Source organism: Bos javanicus, chromosome X, assembly GCF_032452875.1.
Source record: "Bos javanicus breed banteng chromosome X, ARS-OSU_banteng_1.0, whole genome shotgun sequence".
Taxonomy (NCBI): Eukaryota; Metazoa; Chordata; class Mammalia; order Artiodactyla; family Bovidae; genus Bos; species Bos javanicus.
In genome coordinates this window covers 107,022,025-107,045,742 of record NC_083897.1, presented here as the reverse complement: position 1 = coordinate 107,045,742, position 23,718 = coordinate 107,022,025, and the positions used below count along the sequence as shown (strand labels likewise).

The 23,718-nt window shown below is 41.2% G+C and overlaps 1 protein-coding gene across 1 annotated transcript in view; it reads left to right on the top strand.

Annotated features, from left to right (window-relative positions):
* Positions 1-217: 217 nt before the first annotated feature.
* TSPAN7 (tetraspanin 7) overlaps positions 218-23,718 on the top strand; it is a 129,468-nt gene continuing 105,967 nt past the window's right edge. Inside the window, exon 1 of the mRNA XM_061410440.1 lies at positions 218-499. Coding sequence (XP_061266424.1) covers positions 419-499 — 81 coding nt within the window. The 5' untranslated portion in view covers positions 218-418. The remainder of the gene's footprint in view (positions 500-23,718) is intronic.

Sequence of the window (23,718 nt, the reverse complement as noted above, 5' to 3'; positions counted from 1 at the left end):
CCACTTCCATCTCAGATGGCCTGGTGGGCCGTCCAAATGTAGAAATCCGATTGCTTTCCGGGAATGGCAATAAACCAGGTGCAGACAATCCTGCAAATGGAAAGCCCTACTGCGTACAAAGCAAAAACTCTTCTACTCACTCCCGGAGGCCCTGCCCCACTCCTCGGCTGGCTGGCTGGCTGAGCCTGTGCGGATTCGCGCGGGCGAACGGCCTCCTCCGCATGCGCAGTTTCCGCCGGTCGATTCCTTAAGTGGGCGCTCTGCCGGGTGCGCGCTCAAGCACGCGCGCAGCCTCGCGTGCACGCGCGCACGGGGCCTCTAGCCGCACGCGCCCCTGCCCCGCCCCGCCCCGCCCCCTCCCCCCTCCCGCGCGCCCGCCCGCCTCCAGCCGCCGCCGCCGCCGCCGGAGCTCTGTAGTATGGCATCGAGGAGAATGGAGACCAAACCTGTGATAACCTGTCTCAAAACCCTCCTCATCATCTACTCCTTCGTCTTCTGGGTGAGTGGCCACGCCGGACCGGCGGCTGCGCTGCCGTCCATCGGTCAGTGTAGTGATGCTCCGGGAAGGGATGGGGGAGGAAAAAAACCAAAGCAAAAATCAAATCTCGGTCCCCTCCTTACGGAGATAGGCGCAGGGCTGGGGCTGCAGGATGGCAGGGTGCAGCTTTGGGGCTGCTCGGACCCTGCACCCCGCCCGGTGTAGGTTGCAAAGGGCTGTGTGGTGGCGATGATTGCAGGTTGTCGACCTTTCCAAAATATTTTAATGCATTGACTTATTCTTTTAAGCTCGCGGGTTAGGGTCAGCCTCTGGGGAAAGTTGCGGTTTTATTCAGCTGTTTTCCTCTCTGGATCCCCCTCCCCATCCTCCCTTACCAGCCCGTTCGCGGCGCCTCTTGGAGCTAACCTGTGGCCGGCTGGGAGCAGGCGCGAGAGCGCAGGGTTTGATCCCAGATTCCCGGTTATTCCCGACCCCGCGGGGCTGCGAGAGGCAGGCGCCGGGAGCCGTGAGCTGCTTGGCTGGGCAAGGGAGATCAAAGGCCCCCCAAGCGCACTGACAGGGGGTGGGCGCCGCCGCCGCGCCGAAACGCACGAAGGGAAGAGGGTCTTACATAAACCAGGGGCATCTTTGCGCTTTCTCGGAGACCCAGGTCTTAGGACCTTTTGCCCACTCGCCTGCACCCTTACACTCATCTTTCTGTCGTTGCGTGAACCCATTCTGCAGAGCCCCAGGGAAGGACCCCCACCACTTGATGACAGCAATAGCTCCCCAACTCTGCTCCCCGTCTTAGCTGGTGCTGCTATCGGTCCTTGAACCTCAATGCAGAAGGGTGACGTCAGCCCCTCAGCAGAAGCCTCTGCGAGCTGGAGGAGGAGTGGGGGGGGGGGGCGGACTCCAGGCTTGTGCCTTACCTCATCCTGTTTGGCAATTCGTGGAATCAGTGCAGGGCTGACACTGCAGTGATTCATTTGAAGTAGGTGGTACCTAAAGACCATTCCCCGTTATTTCTCTTTCGGTGTAGACTCCCTTCTCCCCAAGTTTTCCTTTCCTGAACCAAGCCACAGCCACCCTACAGGAGAATGAATGTCACTACCCACCCCCCAATGATCTGGGTCACTTCAGTTTTCAAGGCAGTCATTTTGAAACCCGAGGCTCTGCAGAAAAAGCCAATCCCCGTTTTTGGTGGTTTTCTCTTTGCCTTTCCCCCCGCCCCACAACCCTAATTTTGGGTTGAAAGTGGGGCACAGTGCTTTATGAGGTGCTCAGACTTGGCCTGATGGTGAAACAGGCTGTTTGTAATGACCAAGGCAGGAACTGAGATTTATTAAGGATAAAAAAAAAAAAATCCTAATGCGCTCCCCGCCCCCCGCGGACATTCCTTGTCATTGGCGATTCTTCAGGTCAGGAATCTGTGGACTCTGGGGATCAGGTATACCAAGAACTCTGCAATGAGATAAGATAGATTAACTGGTATATCACACAGGCAACCACAGAAATGGAATTTATTTGGGCTGAAATTTCAGTAGTGGAATTGTGAGCTCTGCCCAGATCCTATATTATGTTCTTCTTGGTAAAAGCAAGAATGCATGCTGGTTGCTGAAACTTCCCAGTAAGCTCTCCTGGGAACTGGTTTAGCTTTTTTGTTTGTTTATTATATCTCTTCGTGTTTGGCCCTTCCTATTTACTTGACTTCCTATTTGTTCCTGAAGTAAATCATATGGGTAATTATTTTTAGCTTCCTGAAAAATCTTCCAGCATTTCTGCTTGCTGGTAAAGAAGGGAGCCTTCTAGAGGAAGGCTTTTCTTGGGAGCTTTTAAACTCTTGTTTACTCCCTCCCCTTCCCAACCTCCTGAATCCAATTACTTAATGCACGCTAATACATCTTAAGTACATTTCATGTCTTCTGAAGTTCCTTGATGCCTGCATTTTCATGTTTTTCCTTAAACTTTGAAGATTTCTGTAGTCTCTTAAATGTTTACCTGACAAATTTAATAGTTTAAATAGCATTTAATAATCACTCCATACTTCACAACCAACGAATGAGATCTCTCTAGATGCAAGGGTATTTTTAAATTAGACATTTTTGTGAATAAACTATGGTACAAATGCTGTGTTTTCCATTATACCTTAAATGGCAAGAAAAAAAAAAACAGCTTTATTGAGATTTAATTCACATACTTCACCCCTTTTAAAGTGTACAAATTAGTGGTTTTTAGTATATTCACAGATAATGTGTAACCATCACCTCAATCAATTTTAGAACATTTTCATAACCTGAAAAAGAAACCCCATACCTTTTAGCTATCATTCTCTTTTCTGCTCTCAATAACCCTCACCACCCCACTGCTGCTGCTGCTAAGTCGCTTCAGTCGTGTCCGACTCTGTGCAACCCCATCCCTGGGATTCTCCAGGCAAGAATACTGGAGTGGGTTGCCATTTCCTTCTCCAGTGCATCAAAGTGAACAGTGAAAGTGAAGTCGCTCATTCGTGTCCAACTCCTAGCGACCCCATGGACTGCAGCCTACCAGGCTCCTCCATCCATGGGATTTTCCAGGCAAGAGTACTGGAGTGGGTTGCCATTTCCTTCTCCAATGCATGAAAGTGAAAAGTGAAATTGAAGTCGCCCAGTCGTGTCCAACTCTTAGCGACCCCATGGACTGCAGCCTACCAGGCTCCTCCATCCATGGGATTTTCCAGGCAAGAGTACTGGAGTGGGTTGCCATTGCCTTCTCCGCTCACCACTCTAAGCAGTCACTAATCTACTTTTTGTATAGATTTCCTTTTTCTGGACATTTCATCTAAATGAAATCATATAGTATGTGGTCTTTTGTGAATGGCTTCTTTTGCTTAGCATAATGTTCTCATTCATGTGCATTCCTTTTAATGGCCAAATAGTATTCCACTGCATGCTTATACACTGTATCCCATTTTGTTCATTCATCTGTCCACTGATAGACATTTGGATTATTTCTATCTTGTGGCTATTATGAGTGTCAGTGCTGTAAACATTTACGTGCAAGTTTTTGTGTGAACATATGTCTTCATTTCTCTTGGGTATATACCTAGGAGTGGATTTGCTGGGTCATATGGTAACTCTGATTAATCATTTGAAGACCTGCCAGACTGTTTTGGAGAAGGCAATGGCACCCCCCTCCAGTATGCTTGCCTGGAAAATCCCAGGCAATGTTAGGCTCCATTATGGTCCTTGATTTGTATGTTTCATTTTCAAAGGAGGAAAAAACACACCTAGTAGTAAGTTATCCTGAGCTTTAAGACTAGCAAACAGTGCCTGACACATAGAAGGTTTACTCTGGAAGTATTTAACAAATGAATAAATGAATGAAATTTTATTAACTACTTTTGGGCTCATGTATTTATTTCAACTCACCTCAATTGGGAGGGTTTTTAAAAGTGATATTTTCTGTCTACCTGTGGTGGTTTAAACGTGTTCCTGACTGATGTGTGGAAAGGTGGAGTAGAGAACTTTGAGACTTGATCTTCTAATGATACTTCAGTTATTATATTTTTATGATCAGCTAGTTTGCCAGCCACTTTAATTATCTAAAATTTTAATTGGAATTTAATTTGTTAAGCTTGAATAAGAAAAGATATGTATCTTACTCTAAAACAACAACAACAAAAACTCCATGACAAATAGTTTTTTCAACAACGAATAGGAAAACTATAAATGTTATGCTTACAAGGTAAATTCTGTTTTGATTTAGAAAAATTTTTAATGTATTTTAAACACCCATCTGAGTTCTAAGCTAAGATTGAAATCCACTATGGTTACATCCACTAAATAATATGGTAAAGAGAAATATCCTTGCTTCGTTCCAGTGTATATTGGATTTGGTTTCTTCTTTGATGATCCAAAGAGGAAATTAGCTTGATCAATTATGATACCAAATTTTCTTATGGTGAAATATCAGTGTTTTTTTTTTTTTTTAATTTTGGAAGCATCTCTAATCTTTTTAGGGATAAGATTAAAAGAAATAATGGTCAGAATATTTCTTTTGTCATCCAGAAAGTTTAGGTACTTGGATTAAGTAGAGGGGAAAAGTCTTAAAGAACAGCCCCTAACGTTTTACAAAGTGTTTGAATTTGGGTGCACACTTAAGGCTACACTTACCCTTTTGCGTATCTTTGGATTTCAACAAACATTCTTTGAATGTCTTGTATGCCAGGTATTTCAAATGAATGTTTACCAACTTTTACTAGCGCTGCTTTTACCATGTTACCTTCGTTTCTAAATAAAGCAGTTAATCTATTACTTTTCAGTATTAGGTGTTATATATTGTTTTCGTACTATGGAAGATCACGATCTAGTTCTCTTACCCCTTTCTCCCTCCCTCACATCTTTCCTAAATTGGGTAGACCCCAATATATCTTTTATCAGTTATCATATCAACTTGGTTAGAGCAGTAGTCAGTGATCATATTAATTAGGTAAGCTGATTCACAGCTGAACCTTGTAGTGTCTATTATGATTGCTTGCACAGCTTTTCCCCTTCAGTTAAAAGTTGCCTTGTTTTATCCTTCACTTGTTAATTTTCTTCATTCATCACTAAATTATCCGCGTATTCTCCCCCAAGAGCTGCATATCTTCACTTAGTGTATTGAAACACGTCGTGTATCCTGTCAGTTTTTTATTCTTAAAAAACAATCATTAATATTGTTAGAGATGTTTCTCCCAGAGTAGGCTAGTGTTCGCTGGGCCTTTGAAACAGCTGACATCATTATAATCTCCCTTTACCATTATCCTGGGGAATCTTGTCTCCTTTTATGTTGAGTCTTCAGTTTCCTAGATGTCCTGTCTTCTTCCTCTTTTTCGTTCATCCATTTTGGTGGAGCAAACCTTCTAGTAGCTGTCTGGAAAAGAGTTCATGAGAGGTTAATTTGTTGAGGCTTTGCAGGTATGAACATCTTATTATGCTCTTGCACATAATTTGATAGTTTGGCTGAGTATAGAATTCTAGTTCATACATCATTTACCCTCAGAATTTTTCTGTCACTTCCTCTTCTCCCCTAGGTCTCTTGCTCTTGTTGCTGTTGAGAAATCCAAATGAGTTTTATTATTAAATTGTGCTTTTCTTTGAAAGCATCTGGAATCTTTCTAGTTCCTAGTGCTCTGAAATTTCACAATATTACCTCTTGCCATATGTTTATTTCTATCTTTCCTCTGTACCCTTTCATTGTGCAAACTCAGGTCCTTCCATTTGGGGAAACTTTCTTGAATTGTTTTGTTTTGCTTTATTTTAAATTTCCTTTCATTTTCTCTGTTGTGTCTGTTTCAGTGTTGGACCTCTTAGATCTTCTAATTTTCCTCCCTTCTGTTTTCTAATTCTTTGTCTTTTTGTTCTGCCTTCTGGAAGATCTCTCCCAGTTTACCTTGCCTGCTATTGCATTTTTCTTGTGTTTTATATGTTGATTTTTAGGAGCTCCCTGTTGAGGTCTGAGCATTTCTTTTTCTAGCATCCCACCATAAATGTAATATTTTAAGATCTTCTGACAATATTAATGATGGGTTTTTTTTTAAAGTCTGCTTCCTTCTGCAGTTTCCTCCCAGCTTCTGTGTTATCTGGCATACTACAGACTGACCTCAAATTTCTGGTAACCATTTGCTCTCTGTTCTGTATATGTTTAAGAGCGGAGCTCTAGAAATGCTGACTGGAACCTCTTAGCATGAAGTGAGAGTTTGTAAGTTGGGTGATTTAGCTGGGCCATTGAGTTTTGGAACTGAGTCTTTTCCTTTGGTCTAATCAGATTTGCTATAGAAGAATCTTCCAGGTCTTCTCTCTGGATGAACAAGGTTAAGGATATAGATGTCTCCACATGTGGTATAAATAGACCTTTGTTTAAGCTCCTGTTTCGAGTGTAGAATCCAGTCTCCACTGTGCTTTTCTTCTCTAGTTCATTCTCCCTAGATAGTAAATCTCTGAACCCATGATAGAATGGGGGAGAAGACAGAGACTGGAAGTTGGAGGGCATCTAATTGCTTTTCAAAAAGCTTTTCCCAGATTCTCCATATTTTAGCTCCTTTTTGTGCCTGGTCCCAAGAGTGCATGGAATTGCCTTCTGGGGGTGCTTGTGTGCAAATATTTTATTCTTGGATTTGCTCACAGCTGCCATAAGATTTGGCTTTTTCTCAGCTTCCAAAATGTCATTGTGGTTGTCTCCTCTTCCATTCTCTTTGTTATTGTGGGTTTAAAAAAAAAATCCAGTCATTTCAGTGGACTTTTGGGTGCTAGCCAAGGTAAATGGATGTGTTCAATCCATCATCTTTAACTGGAAGTCCTTTATATCTTTATCTCTACCTTGCATGTAACTAATTAAATACGGAGTTGATTGTGAGTGATTAAATAGAGCATCTGAGATGGCAACAGTTGGGATCTTCTAATAGATATTGGTACCTACTTTTCAACTTTTAAAGAGCTTTTGGATGTTAAGGAGGTTGTTCTAGGTTGGAACAGGCTTATTAAACCGCATTCTCTTCAAGGTTATCTGGTCATCAGGGAATGGAGTTGGATAAATGGGAACGAAGTTCTGAAGGTTGCTGCTGTTTTTTCCTGTTCATTGAATTTCTTCCCATCAAGTGGAGGCCCATGTGTCTTCTGATCTAATTCAGACCTTGCTGGATTAATTTAATGTGGAAGCAGCAGAGTTTCAAAGTATGGTGGGGAACTTGATGTTGCATGGGTCAGGGCTCTTCTATTTTTCTGTTACCACAATGATAACCCTGTGTTTATTACACAACTTGTGCATTATAATCTGAAGAGTTTTTTTTTCTTATTTAATTCACTTTACTTCCTGTATGCAACATACAGTTAGGCCATTTGCACTACCTTTTAGCATTGTGGAACGTTAAGTTTTTTCTACTTCCTGCTGCTGCTAAGTCACTTCAGTCATGTCCAACTCTGTGGGACCCCAGAGACGGCAGCCCACCAGGCTCCCCCGTCCCTGGGATTCTCCAGGCAAGAACACTGGAGTGGGTTGCAATTTCCTTCTCCAATGCATGAAGGTGAAAAGTGAAAGGGAAGTCGCTCAGTTGCTTAGAAACTAGCTGACTTTTTATCCAGATAGATTGAAATACTCTGCTCAATTTTAATTACAGCTAGAGTTCTTGATTTGACCCTACCGTGGGCTCCATTCCTGATGATTCATTGACTGTTCAGCATTATGTACTGTTTTAAGGAAGCACTTAAGAAGGTGCTTTGAATGGAAAGTCGTCTGTGACTGTGTTTCTCTGTTTAAACATGTTAAACCTTTGACATAGGTGACTAATGCACCGCTAAAGCAATTTGAAGTGCACTGTAAAAAATAGATTGTTATGTCTTTTTCTCCTTTGGACCCATTACAGCAGCTTCCAATTTGGCTTATCTCCACATGACAGGCAGATCGTTGGATTACTGCTCCTAAATTTCCTTTTTTGGCTGTTATCCTACTTGCCTTGACAGAATACTTTTCATTCCTGGCTGAACATTTTTATACCTTTTTATAGAGTATGGCAACCCACTCCAGTACTCTTGCCTGGAGAATCCCATGGAGGGAAGAGCCTGGTAGTCTACAGTCCATGGGGTCACAAAGAGTCGAACATGACTGAGTGACTTTCCTTTCCTTCCTGTAGAGTGCCAGTATTCATCAAGAAAATGACATAAAGGGGGGAAGATAGGAAAGAGCTTTTCTTTGTCTTGATTTCCCTTTGGTTATTTGATCACTTGAACTTGTAAGCCTGTGAAAGAGTTTGGTGATAGAATTAAGGATCCCAGTTCTACTGTGGAAGATTTTCTTTGTGCTTTTTGTAAGGTATGATAGGCTTTTTCATCATCATTTGTTGTAGGGGAAATTGCAGTTGCCTTGTACTAAAATAAAAGATGGGTTGGTTCAGGTGAGCAATGTACATTTATGGTTGTCAATCCTATTTGCCCATCAGGGTTGCCTAAGGAGCCCTAAAATACTATATGCTTAGACTTCATGGTAAGAGGTTCTGATTCATTTGGCCTGGAGGAGGGTGCCAGCTTTCATAGTTTTAAAATAATCTTCCAGGTGATTCAGCTGTGCAAATAGGATTGAGAGCCACTGATTCAGAGAGAACAGTGTAATAGCAGGCCTGGTTCATCTTGGATCTGGAGATAGCTAGGGAATATCTGGCTATTGAGTAGCTTGTTATTGTTTAGTTGCTAAGTCGTGTCCAACTCTTTTGCAACCCCATGGACTGTAGCCTGCCAGGCTCCTTCTCCCCATGGGATTTCCCAGGCAAGAATACTGGAGTGAGTTGCCATTTCCTTCTCCAGGGGATCTTCCCGCCTCAGGGATTGAACCCACATCTCCTGCTTGGCAAGCAGATTCTTTACCACTGAACCACCAGGGAAACCCTATTGAGTGTCTAGCATGGGACTGTTGATTTGGTCTGCTTTGCCCAAAAGTCTGAGGCTAGGTGTCCAGTATCTCTTAGTAAACCAAAATGGCCTTGTCACTCTTAGGAGACCTTGCTAATCATTCCTAACTAGAGGAGTGCTCATCAGAATCACTAAGGGGCTTTGAGAACACAGTTGTTTGGTCCTATCTCATAAAGTTTCCATTTTAATTGATCTGAAGAGGGACCTGGGTATGTATTTTTTGAAACCATTCCTAAGGTGATTCTGATTTCTGGGATATGACTCTGGCCTGTGATAGTTTGTTATAAATAAATTCTTAACATATGCTTTCCTGTGATCTGTAGTACCATGAGGCTAGTTTGAGGAGAAGGTTCCATAAGCAAGATGCAGCCAATCTAGTATTTTTCTCACCCACTGAATTGGTGTCTGCCACGTGTCTGCAATTGAATGCTTGGAGTTTGGAGTAGTTTCCATTCCTTAGGGGGAATGTATTTGTTTATAGTTGCACTGAGAAGTTAGGAAGTCTTAGTTTTCCCTCTATCAAAAGATTAGATTGTTATTCAATATGTAAAACAAAACCCTGAATTTATTACTTAACAAAGTAAGAGAGCAGTACTAGTCAAGCAGAGTTTATGAGTGAAACAGATTGCTGTTCTTTTGGGGAAGCCTGGTGGTGTGTGTTGGTTGCTTTGGTTACAGAAGGAGTGGTTGCCCTTGGCCTTAGAATCATGGCTATTGGGGTGAGACTGTTGTTGATTGCCTCTGGGAAGCATAGTCACTGCTGTGCTGCTGATTGGTTGACCTTGAGTTGTGTGAGGCTGTCACTGTAATTAGCTTCTAGAAGTATATTCCCTGAAACAAGGTGAGTTGTCACTGATGATTAGACTAAGCTGAATTGCCACTGATCGAATTGGTTTAGAAGTGGGTGCTGGTAGTTACCATGCCTGCTGAATTATCAATCTTCTTCCCCCCAGGAGTGTAGAGACTTTTATTCTTGCCTCAGATTACCAATCCTTATTTCTCAGTGAGATGAGTTTATCTCTTCACAGATGCAGTTGTTGTATCAGAAGAAACCTAATAGAGTCTAAAGATAAACTAATATGAGAATTTGGTAAAGTGGTTAGATGCAAGATAAAAATACAAAAATTAATTGCTTTTCATTATTTTACATAAGCCTTAGAAAAGAAAAGGGAGGACAAATTTCAGTCTCAGTAGCAACAAATCATAACGACTTCAGAATAGTTAAAAAAAAAAAAAAAGTAAGGCTCTTATATGAAGAAAACTAAAATCTTATTGAAGATTATAAGATCTGAACAGATTGAAGAACATTGTGTTCTTCAATGGGGAGATTTAGTACTATAAAATTATCAGTTTAAAATGTGTTTAATGTAATTCCAAATAGAGTCCCAATGGAACTTTTTGGGGGGAGGGAGTGGCACTTGATATAAACAATGTTTATGTAGAAGAATAAATGCCTGAGAAGGCAAGAGACATATGGAACAGGGGGAAGGAAGTATATGCCTTACCGCTGTTGTCAGAATATACTATTGTATATAAGATGGCCACTGTCATCATCCTCGTTTCCGGTATTCATGTTCTTGTGTAATCTCCTTCATTTGGGTTTGGGCAGGACCTGCGACTAGTTTCTAACTAGGAGAATACAACAAAGGTATTTCAATGTGTGTGAATACATGTCCATGATTATATTAGATAAGATTGTAATGTCTTCCTGAGAGACTTTGTCCCTGGCTGGCTTTGAAGAAACAAGTTTCTTTTGTTTCGATCTATCCTATGGAGAAGACCACGCGGCAGGAACTGAAGGCAGTCTTCTGCTGACAGTCAGAAAGAAACTGAGGCCCTCAGTTTGGCAGTGCACAAGGAACAAAATGATTCCATCAGTCGAGTGACCTTGGAAGCACATCCTTCCCCATTTTGGCTTCAAATGAGACTGCAACCACCCAACTTGAAGCTTAATGAGATCTTGAAACAGAAGACAGAGTAAAGTTGTGCCCAGACTCCTGACCCCACTGAAACTCTGAGGTAGTAACTGTGTGCTGTTTTATTCTTATAATATTGTTACATAGCAATGCATAGTTAATAAAACTATAAAGTCCCTAGTTAATTCAGTATGATGTTGACTTATAAAGAGACAAATGGGTCAGTGAAATAATAGAGAATCCAGTAATAAATTCTAGTGTATATAATTTAATATATGAAAAGGGACATTCATTTTAGAGAAGGCTACATTTAAATTATTCTAATACTACTGTATATTTGGAAAAAATAAAATTGGAGCCCTTACTTGAATTTTATTAAAAAGTCTAGTTGGCTTAAATGCTTAGATATGAACACAAAACAAAATTCTGTAAGAAAGTATAGAGATGATATATAAATACAGGAATCAGAGAAACTTCTTTTATCCAAGTTGGAGCCTCAGAAGCAATGAAGTTAAAAAATCGGACTTCCTGGTAGTCCAGTGACTAAGAATCTGCCTGCCAGTGCAGGCGACACAGGTTTGATCCTTAGTCTGGGAAGATCCCATATGCCATGGAGCAACTAAGCTTGTGTGCCACAACTACCTCGCCAGTGCTCTGGAACCCGTGAAGCACAACTACTGATGTCCATGCACCCTGGAGCCTGTGCACCACAACCAGAGGGCATCCCCTGCTCACTGCAACTAGAGAAAAGCCCAGGCACAGCAATGAAGACCCCGTGCAGCCCTAAATAAATAAATGTGTTATTTAAAAAATTGTTGTATTTGCCTATACAGTTTTTTAAATTATGTGACATAAGTACAATAAAATCAATTAAACAATTATAGTGAGACTCAGACCCAGTGCCAGACTATTAGCTAATATACTGCTTTCTTCATTAAGAAAATCTTATAGAAAAAAAACAAATCTACGTTCTGATGGAACCTCCTTCTCATTTGAGACTGATAATGGCTTGCTGACCAGCTCTGGCCTACTGACCACACTTTGTGAATTACTGCTCTGTGGAAGGAATCGACAAACTGTTTCTGTAAAGGGCCTGATAGTAAATATTTTAGGCTTTGTGGGCCATATGGTCTCTGTTGTGTCTACTCAACTCTGCCATTGTCCTGTGAAAGCAACATCAGTTTAGTTCAGTCGCTCAGTTGTGTCCAACTCTTTGCAACCCCATGAATTGCAGCACGCCAGGCCTCCCTGTCCATCACCACCTCCCGGAGTTCACTCAAACTCACGTCCATCGAGTCGGTGATGCCATCCAGCCATCTCATCCTCTGTCATCCCCTTCTCCTCCTGCCCTCAATCCCTCCCAGCATCAGAGTCTTTTCCAGTGAGTCAACTCTTTGCATGAGGTGGCCACAAGTACTGGAGTTTCAGCTTTAGCATCATTCCTTCCAAAGAACACCCAGGACTGATCTCCTTCAGAATGGACTGGTTGGATCTCCTTGCAGTCCAAGGGACTGTCAGTTTTCTCCAGCACCACAGTTTAAAAGCATCAATTCTTCAGTGCTCAGCTTTTTTCACAGTCCAACTCTCGAATCCATACATGACCACTGGAAAAACCATAGCCTTGACTAGACGGATCTTTGTTGACAAAGTGATGTCTCTGCTTTTGAATATGCTATCTAGGTTGGTCATAACTTTCCTTCCAAGGAGTAAGCATCTTTTAATTTTATGGCTGCAGTCGCCATCTGAGTGATTTTGGAGCCCAAGAAAATAAAGTCTGTCACTGTTTCCATTGTTTCCCCATCTATTTGCCATGAAGTGATGGGACCAGATGCCATGATCTTTGTTTTCTGAATGTTGAGCTTGAAGCCAACTTTTTCACTCTCTTCTTTCACTTTCATCAAGAGGCTTTTGAGTTCCTCTTCACTTTCTGCCATAAGGGTGGTGTCATCTGCATATCTGAGGTTATTGGTATTTTTCCTGGCAATCTTGATTCCAGCTTGTGCTTCTTCCAGCCCAGCGTTTCTCATGATGTACTCTGTGTATAATTTCAATGAGCAGGGTGACAATATACAGCCTTGACGTACTCCTTTTCCTATTTGGAACCAGTCTGTTGTTCCATGTCCACTTCTAACTGTTTCCTGACCTGCATATAGGTTTCTCAAGAGGCAGGTCAGGTGGTCTGGGATTCCCATCTCTTTCAGAATTTTCCACAGTTTATTGTGATCCACATAGTCAAAGGCTTTGGCATAGTCAATAAATCAGAAATAGATGTTTTTCTGGAATTTGCTTGCAACATAGACAAATGTAAATGAATAAGCAAAGATATTAAAATAAAACTTTTATTTACAAAAAGAGGTGGCCAGCTAGATTTGACTCTTAGGCCTTAGTTTGCTGACTTCTGCTCTAGATGATACCAATATAAGGAAGGTATAATAGCCTGAAAAACTAAAGTTTAGAAGACATCCTCATGGCCAACAGGCACATGAGAAGATGCTCAACATTGCTAATTATTAGGGAAATGCAAATCAAAGCTACATTGAAGTAGCATCTCACACCAGTCAGAATGGCCATCATCAGAAACTCGACAAATGACAAATACTGGAGAGGGTGTAGAGAAAAGGGAAACCTCCTGCACTGTTGATGGGAATGTAAATTGGTACTGCCACTATGGAGAACAGCATGGAGGTTCCTTAAAAGACTACAAATAGAGCTACCATATGATCCAACAATCCCACTCCTGGGCATATACCCAGAAAAGATGAAAACTTTAATTTGAAAAGGTCCATGTGCCCTAGCATTCATAACCACACTGTTTACAGTAGCAAAGATATGGAAGCAACCGAAATATCTATCAACAGATGAATAGGTAAAGATGTGGTGTGTGTATCTTACACACACACACACACACACACACAGTGGGATATTACTCAGCCATAAAAAGAATGAAATAATGCCATTTGCAGCGACACAGATGAACCTAGAGATTACCATACTAAGTGAAGTAAGTTAAAGACAAATATCATATGATACCACATATGTGGAATCTAAAAAAAATGATACAAACGAACTTATTTACAAAACAAACAGACTGACAGACATAGAAAACAAATTTATGGTTACCAAAGGGGAAAGAGGAGGAGTGATAAATTAGAAGCTTGGGACTAAAAGAAAATTAAAGTTTAAAGTCTTAACATGGGCTTATGGAGTGGGAATGAAGGAAGCAATACCATTTTTAGCTCGAAAGAGCTGATCATGCCTTATCCAAAAAGGCAGCCACTTGAGCACTTCCAATATGGCTAGTTCATGGAGATATGCTCTAAGTGTAAAATACATATCAGATTTTGAAGATGTAATATGGAAACATACAAAATATCTCGCTTTTTATATTGATTACATGTTGACATGGTAGTATTTTTGACATTGAGTTCAGTATTATTAAATTTCATCTTTTCAATTTGAATGTAGCTACTAGGAAATTTAGACACATCTCTACTGGACAGCACTGGACTAGAAGTAATAGAAGTTTCAATTAAGTGCTATGGGACCAAGGGAGAGAGCTCATTTTGCTGGGGAGTTTGGAAAGGCCATGTGCACAGAACTGACCTTGGAGAATGACAGGATTTTGGCAAGTGGTGCCCTAGGAAGGTAATAAATGCTATCAGATGGAGGAAGTGTTATAAAGAGACGTCTGGAGACCACAGAATGGTTTGTGTGTTGGAACAGAAGTGAGTTTAGCTGTAATAAGGGACAAAGCATGTGATGAGTCTGGGAAGTAGGCATAAGCCTTATTGTGGGTCGTCTGCATGGGTTAGCGTTTGGACCTATTTTGGCTGCCAGCAGGGGAGGGAAGGGGGATGAGATGACTAGACCATAGCTTTGAGCAGGGAGTGGTAACTTTGAAAGTTGTTTATAGATCTAATCTAAGAAAAAATAAACTGATTGGGTTGGAATAAGAAAGGCAATAAACAGTGAAACCAAGTTAACTAAGAAAGACCAAAGGTCTAATACAGGGTGAAATGGGAATGGAGAATAGAGGACAGTGGAAAGCCACTTTATATTGTGGCAAGGATATCTGTGAATGAGTGAGAACCCCAGTGTTATCCTGCTTGATGAACTGGATATTGGTAATGCCTTCATGGAAATGCAGACCTTAGAAGTTGGTTTGAGACTAATAAATGTTTCGCATGAGTTACCAGTAGCTTTAAAAGACCAGCCAGCTCTCAGAAGCTTGCTCACTTTAGTCTTCTGCTGGCAAAAGTGGCCTGGGCAGTTCTTTAGATTTGGCTGTCTCTGTACTTTTGACCCTTCCCGCCATCCACCACGGTTGCAGTTAATTGATCAAGGAAAAGGATCTGAACTTGGCTATTTGCTTGTTGGCTGGTCAGTGGAACTTGAGATGATTAGACTTGTAAGATCCAAATGGAGCGGTTCTTTTTTAGGCATTTGAACTTGAGATACAAGAGAGACAGCTGGTGTAGGGACAAGAGAAAGAAACAGGGAGAAGTCACGGGGAAAAAGTTTAAAGTGCGTCAGTGGGAGTGATGGAGGGGTGAGTGGGATCAGTGAACTCCTGGCCACTAGACTACATAGATTCCTGGACATATCTGCTGCATCCCATACTTTTCCTTTCCAGCCTGGAAGAAAGAGTGCCTTTTCTAGGTTCTGGTGAGGCATGGCCAAGTGGGCATGATTCCTTTCCTCCTTATCCCCCCCTCCTTTTTCTTTTTCCTAACAGTAATGAGGGGCAGGAGGAGAAGGGGACGGCAGAGGATGAGGTGGCTGGATGGCATCACTGACTCAATGCACATCGAGTTTGGGTGAATTCTGGGAGCTGGTGATGGACAAGGAGGCCTGGCGTGCTGCGATTCATGTTGTCGCAAAGAGTCGGACATGACTGAGCGACTGAACAGTAATGTTCCATGGCCAAGCAAGACGGGTGATTAGTTGGATGTTTGGAGTTGTTACAAAGGCAGGTTTGGAATGAAAAGAGGGTTTTGTGGAAATGCAAAGTTGAGAAAAGCTCAATTTGTTCATGTAAGAGGCATGAGATTATAAACAATATTCTTTCCAGCTTCCCTGGAGGCTCAGTGCAGTTGATGCTAAATTACTTGCTGATAAGAAGTGTAGTAGATGTAGCACAGCATTCAGCCAGCAGCCATTAACTCTGGCTTAATGGAACCCTGAGTTTCCAGTAAATCTTGTTCAAGGGATGAAGGTTCTGCTATAGGGTAGGCGCAAGTTATTGGAGCAAGTTACTTATTAATCTCCTTAACAACAGCTGCTCTGTTTGCAAAGTAAGGTTGGCAGTTGTTTTAGTTTTTATCCTTAAGAGATGTTTTCATGATCAACAAGCAATAGTTTTGTAGGTTGTATTTTTCATTAGATAGTCCTGGTCTACAGCAGTGGTAGCTAACCTGACACTTGTTATAAACAGCTTAGAATAAGCAGCTCTGAGTGGTGACTCAGTGAGGGCTTTGAGGAAGCTTCGATTTGGTCTAGATGACGAATGGAGGTGAAATGCACTTCTCCACTTGGCTGGTAAGTCCGATCAAAGTCTTTTAAGCTGTCAGGACTGAAGTCTGTGTATAGCATGTGTACTACTTTGAGATAAAAATCCAGGAAAAGAGAGGTGCATCCATGAATATTCTAATAAAAAAGCTGTTCAAATAAGCTGTCTACAAAACAGAATGTATATATGGTATGCCATTTTTGTAAGTAAAAAATGCACATAACAAATCCTAGACAGCTACTCCCATCAGAATATTAATAGTTATGGTTGGGTGATAGGGTAATTCATGGGTAACATTTTTCTTTGTTTTTTTTTCCCCCCGAAGTTTTTCTTCTCCTCTTACACATAGCACAAATTCTTTTATAATTGAGAAAACAGTGAATGCTGTTTTAAAAACAACTTTTTTTCTAGGTGTTTTATAGTACGTAGTTTTCTTTCTCAGAGTGTTTGTTTTTACACCTGGACTCCTTTATAATGTAGCAGTTCTTTAGTCCTCCGTCTGTTTTAGCGATTGGATTAGACTAATGCAGAGCAAAAACACATTTAACTTGATTCTTAAGCCTTGTCTCCTCAAAATAAAGGGAAATGCCTGTTTTTACTAAACATTTAAAAATAAATTTTTGAGATGTTTTTCAAATATAATCCTGAGACAGGGAATAATGTGATAATTAGCTGTCTCTCCCACCCAGCTTTATCAGGTCTTGGCATTATGCCTTATTTGCTTTGGAGTTGGATATTTGGATTTTAAAGAAATATAAAAAAAAATTGCAGTTGATTCTCCTACATCTCTCTGTCATGAACTCAAGAGTTTATCAGTTGAGCCTGTTTTTATACATTTACTAATATATACATATACACAAATATTAGAAAGTAGTTAGTGCTTTCAGATATTTAAACTTTGAGTTAATGAATCATACCAGGCATATTGTTTTGAAACTTGCATATTTGGCTCTACATTGCTTGACGTGTGTCCGTTTTGATGGATGTGGATCAAGTTCAGGGGTTAACAATCTGTGGCCTCTGGGCCAAGTCTAGCCAGCCACCTCTTTTTGTAAATAAACTTCATGTATTATCTACAACCGTTTCACACCAAGCAGCAGAGTTTGTGACAGAGGCTGTACTGCCTGGAAAGCCTAAAATATTTACTATCTGGCCCTTTGCAGAAAAAGTTTGCTGACCTCTTATCTAGTCGATTCTTTGTATGGATATATCATTATTTATCCATTTTCCTGCCTGTGGACACTTATTTCCTGTTTACTTGTAAGAAATGGTGTTTTGGTGAACAGTAGTATATATATTCGGAGAAGGCAATGGCAACCCACTCCAGTACTCTTGCCTGGCAAATTCCATGGATGGAGGAGCCTGGTGGGCTGCAGTCCATGGGGTCGCTAGGAGTCGGACACGACTGAAGCGACTTAGCAGCAGTATATATATTTATCTTCTTACCATGTGACTTGAGAGAGTTTCTAGTGTGGCATATGGATCATGAAACAACTGAGCTTTTACTATATTTTGGTGTGTTTTTCATACTTAGCAAAACAAACAAACAATAATCCAAGGCAGATTGGATTACCAGCCCTGTAGCTGATAAGCATGTTATGTAGTGGTTTGAGATGGAAAAGATATTTTAATTCTTGATTTAAATGGTTTTCCTACAAGTGAATTTTTATTGCTGGAAGAGAGAAAAGTGCTGAGTGGTCCAGATGGAGCAAAGCAAGATTTACAAAATGGTCCTGGTAGCAACACGGCACTACCGACTGTATGCACTTAAGTGTATTCAGGTTTTGGTGATGTTGTTGTTATTGTTGGTACTATTAATAGTTGCTACATGATTATTGAGCATTTCTGAAAGGACAAGGATAAACACTTCACATGCATTATCTTATTTAATCCTCTTAACAGCCTGTTGAGGTAGTAATTGCCATGCCTCATTTTGAGAAGAGGCAGCTAAGATTCAGAGTTTAGCCCAAGGTCATGTTCACATGAGGCTTTGGTTTGGACCTCTCCACCTGCCCTGGCCTGATGCTCAATGTCCAGGGGCACAGTTCTCCGATCAACCTTGGTAGATGGGTTAGAGGGTATTTTTTGAGAACCCACACTGCTGTGAAGTAAACTCCTCATTGGTTTCAGCCTTGGCTCCCACAGGCTGGTCAAGGCTTCATTCACAAAGGAGAAGTCTAGGTTTTCCAGAAAGGTCAAAATTTACAACTTCAGTGGGAGTAGTTATCCCACGTGATTCCTTTGTAGAAAATGGAAGCCAGGGCCATCCTGTCACATTTTTTCCTATCCTGCCACTTCAAAACTTCAGTTTCCCAAGTGAGATTTATACTCTTTTACAGATAGTGGATGCTCAAGACTGTCTAAGGGGTCCTAATGTCAGGCTCAGGGTTCCTCCTGAACAGCTGGGCAACTGCCCATTCACTTCCAAAGGTTTGAACCTGTAAATGTCTTTTCCCCTTTATAGTTTGTGGCTTGTGTGGTCAAGACATAAGAAATCCTGAGAGTCTTTCCACTCTCATTAAAAAAAAAAAAAATCATATGCGTGAAAGGCTCCAAATTACTGGCCCAAACTGCATGGGTATAATTTCTCCTGCTGCTGGTAAGAATGGTAAGGGTGTGAACTTGTCTTTTATGCTCCCAACCACTTTGAACAGGATGGAAGCCAAGGCGTTAAAAACTGATGGAGATGCAGTTTCTCTTTGCTTTAAGGAAACAAAGCTGAAAGCAGGGGGCATCATCAGGCATTTTCCTGTGGAGCTGACACCAGCCTAAATACAATTATCTAATCTACAAATAGAAACACAGATAAAGCTCACAGGCACCATTACCAAGTAAAAGTTTGTTAGCTAGAGTGATCTTGCTTCCTCCCTTGAACTTGCTTTCAGGAAGCAATCTGACCAGTCATTTTTACTCACTATGGGTGGCAAAAGGAATTCTTGTCTATATGAGGGTAATTAGCTATCTTCGCTCCAGTGAAAAGAATTTAAGACATTGGAGTGCACTGGAGAAGATCTAGTTTTAAAAAGGAAGTCCCTTCCAGGCTGCTAAAATCACATCCAGTAGATGGGCCTCCTTTTCTGCTTGTAAGATCAGTCAGTAAGTTCAGTCGCCCAGTCATGTCTGACTCCTTGCGATCCCATGAACCGCAGCACGCCAGGCCTCCCTGTCCATCACCAACTCCCGGAGTCCACCCAAACCCAAGTCCATTGAGTTGGTGATACCATCCAACCATCTCATCCTCTGTTGTCCCCTTCTCCTCCTGCCCCCAATCTTTCCCAGCATCAGGGTCTTTTCCAACGAATCAGCTCTTCGCATCAGGTGGCCAAAGTACTGGAGTTTCAGCTTCAGCATCAGTCCTTCCAATGAACACCCAGGACTGATCTCCTTTAGGATGGACTGGTTGGATCTCCTTGCAATCCAAGGGACTCTCAAGAGTCTTCTCCAACACCACAGTTCAAAAGCATCAATTCTTCTGCACTCAGCTTTCTTTATAGTCCAACTCTCACATCCATGCATGACCACTGGAAAAACCATAGCCTTGACTAGACGAACCTTTGTTGGCAAAGTAATGTCTCTGCTTTTGAATATGCTATCTAGGTTGGTCATAACTTTCTTTCCAAGGACTAAGCGTCTTTTAATTCATGTCTACAATCGCCATCTGCAGTGATTTTGGAGCCCAGAAAAATAAAGTCTGACACTATTTCCCCATCTATTTGCCATGAAGTGATGGGACTGGATGCCATGATCTTAGTTTTCTGAATGTTGAGCTTGAAGCCAACTTTTTCACTCTCTTCTTTCACTTTCATCAAGAGGCTCTTTAGTTCTTCACTTTCTGCCATAAGGGTGGTGTCATCTGCATATCTGAGGTTATTGATATTTCTCCCAGCAGTCTTGATTCCAGCTTGTTCTTCCTCCAGCCCAGCATTTCTCATGATATACTCTGCATATAAGTTAAATAAGCAGGGTGACAATATACAGCCTTGACGTACTCCTTTTCCTATTTGGAACCAGTCTGTTGTTCCATGTCCAGTTCTAACTGTTGCTTCCTGACCTGCATATAGGTTTCTCAAGAGGCAGGTCAGGTGGTCTGGTATTCCCATCTCTTGAAGAATTTTCCACAGTTTATTGTGATCCACACAGTCAAAGGTTTTGGCATAGTCAGTAAAGCAGAAATAGATATTTTTCTGGAACTCTCTTGCTTTTTCCATGATCCAGCAGATGTTGGCATTTTGATCTCTGGTTCCTCTGCCTTTTCTAAAACCATAAGATCAACCATACACAGACAGTGATAATAACCTGTCATACATTACAAAGACAATTAACAGAAATTAGCCTTTGAACTCTGTTAGTTAATGCACATGTGTTCTACTTCTACCATCATCCAAACTGGGATACTGTTCTCCCGTCCCAGATCACCATCCCAGATCAATCAGGTGGCAGAAGAAGTGATTTGGACCTTGGGGCCTGTTGACTTGGGGCCCAGCTTCAAGGGACCTGTCTTCAGTCTAGTGTTCCTGTGTAACCATGGCAACATTTTCTGACCCTGCTCTGGGGCCCTCTCACTTCCCTCTGCATCAGGTCCCTACAATTGTAAAGTTTAATAAAGATTCTGGAAGACATTAAAAAAAACCTGTTTGTAGGTGGGGCCATTGATCAGAGAGACAGAAAAGGCTGCATTCAGGTTAAGTCCAGGTTGAGCAGCTTATGCCAAGTTATGTTGTCTTTTGTATATGAGCCTCCCAACAACCCCCTCCAGCAATTAATGAATGGAGTTAGTCTTGTTTTCCCCCCTTTCATTCCTACCTCTCCCAAATCTTTGCTTACATATGTATTTGTTATTTCCAGTTGGCTAAGTTATAAATGCTGGAGTTTTGCTTGGCCTCACCCTCACTCTTATCCTGTGAATCACTACGCTCTGATTCTCTAATAGCTTGCGTATCACTTTCCTTTTCTCCATCTTACTACCACTGTCTTACTACCACTCTTCTCTCACCTTTACAGCGTTTTCCTGTTTCCCTATCTCCTCATTACATCCCATCTCTTACGTTGAGGCAGTTGTTCTGAAATAAAACAATCTGCTGAAAACCGGTAGTTCTTTCATGTTACCTGCCTAAGTTAGATTTATCTGTCTTTCTGTGTGTGTTTGCTGATAGTACTCGTATGATAATCATTTACCTGCTTACCTGCCAGTCTTCCCTATTTATTCATTGCATTTGCTCAAGGAATTTTCTAGGAATACTGGGTGCCTGTTCTATGTCAGTTTCTGGGATTTAACAGAATGAACAAGATACTCTGTTAGGAAGGGAGGAAAATGGACAATAAAAAAGAAAGCAGAGATGACATTTTCAGTGATATGTTCTCTGAACGACAGAGTTCATGGGACAGTGGCATGGGGGCTTTCTTGATACAGTGATCACAGAAAGCCTCCCTAAGCAGGTGACATTTGAACTGAGTCCCAAAGAAAAAGGAGGACCCAGAATTTTGCATTTGGATGATGCAGAATTCAGTGTGTTATTTGCTGTTTGCTGACCATTGTTAATCTGATCAGTCCAGTTATCTGTGCTGAAGTAGGTAACTTAGCAAATTTATTCTTTTGGGTGGCTGCCACTGACCCCTACCCCCAACTGCCAGCAGCACCAGATTTGTATTCCTAATTATTCTTTTAGCATGAAAAAACACAAACCTGATTTTTAAATTTATTTTTAAGAGAGGTATATAAACCATGGAGTAGAAATGGAAAAGGACTGTCTTGGTTAATTTACACCTGGGGAATTAAGAGATGGTAATCCCATGGACAGAGGAGCCTGGAGGCTATGGTCCATGGGGTCACATAAGAGTCAGACACCACTTAGCAACTAAACAACAACAAGCAACATGATATAAAGCACTCTGGTGTTAAATATAATTGTGATTGGAATGAGTGAATAAAATTAGGGTGAGCCTGCCTGCCATTTCCTGAAACTTCCGTTTTGATTTTCATTCAATGTGTAGTGTGGGAAAAAAAATAAACACACCAAACCAAACAAAATAAACTCTTTTTAAAAGTGATTGTAAGTTGGTGGGAATTCTAATTATTTTACATCTTCTCCAGCACTTGATTTTGTTAAACTCTTCAACATTTTTCCAACTTGCTGGATGTTTAATAGCATCACTGTGCTTTTAATTTATGTTCCCCTGGTTAATAATGAGCAAGTCTATATTCTCATATGTTTCTTGCTGATTCTTATATCAATTCTGGGGCCATATTTCATTTCCCTGTAAAAAGGCATCTCATTTTTTCCCCTAACTCTGTAATCTGAAAGATTTTTTTGACTAACAAATTATACTTTGTTTTTTGTAGATCTAACTGTTCATGTTTATATACAATATATTATATAGTATTTGCATACAAATAATAATTTGTATGCAGTACAAAAATATGTAATGGCTAACCGGGTCATTTATCCATCTGACTGTGCTTGTTTCTTTTTTTTTCTGAATCTTGCGGCTTAGCACCACTACCTGGATGGTAGTGGAGCTACCACTTTAAAAAAGAAGTTGTGTAAATGGCCAGTAAGCCCTCTTTCGTACCTTCAGGTCCCCTCAGTGGTTTGGAGACCAGGCATTGGACTAGAAACTCAGGTTTCTTTCAACCATCATCTATGTGTCTGATAAAATATTATGTCTATTGCTTTGCCTTAGTTTGCAGCACTGGGAGTTGTGCAGTAATTGCTATCAGTAATGCTTTGAATGTTTGTGACCTAACTTCTTTTGGGGGTTTTTTCCTTGGAATATATTTCCAAACATGGAATTATTAAACAGTTTATTTCTTTTAAGCTTGTTCTCTATTGTGTTAGGAGGTGGACAGTTCAAACTAGTTATTTACTTAGTGTGTCTCATATATGGCCTTATTTAATAGGGATTTTGTTGAGAGATGGTGTCAATTTTTTTTTCTTTTTTAAAATGCATTTAATTTTAATTGGAGGATAGTTGCTTTACAACATTGTGTTGGTTTCTGCCGTACAGCAACATGAATCAGGCATAGGTATACATATGTCCCCTCCGTCTTGAACCTCCCTCCCACCCCATCCCACCCCTCTAGGCTGTCACAGATCACTGGTTTGAGCTCCCTGCATCATACAACAAATTTCTACTGGCTATCTAATTTTACATATGGTAATGTATATGTTTTAATGCTACTCTTTTAATTTGTTCTACCTTCTCTTTCCCCCACTGTGTCCACAAGTCTCTTCTCTATGTCTGTGTCTCCTTTGCTGCCCTATAGATAGGTTCATCAGAGAAGGCAATGGCACCCCACTCCAGTGCTCTTGCCTGGAAAATCCCATGGACGGAGGAGCCTGGTAGGCTGCGGTCCATGGGGTCGCTAAGAGTCAGACACGACTGAGCGACTTCACT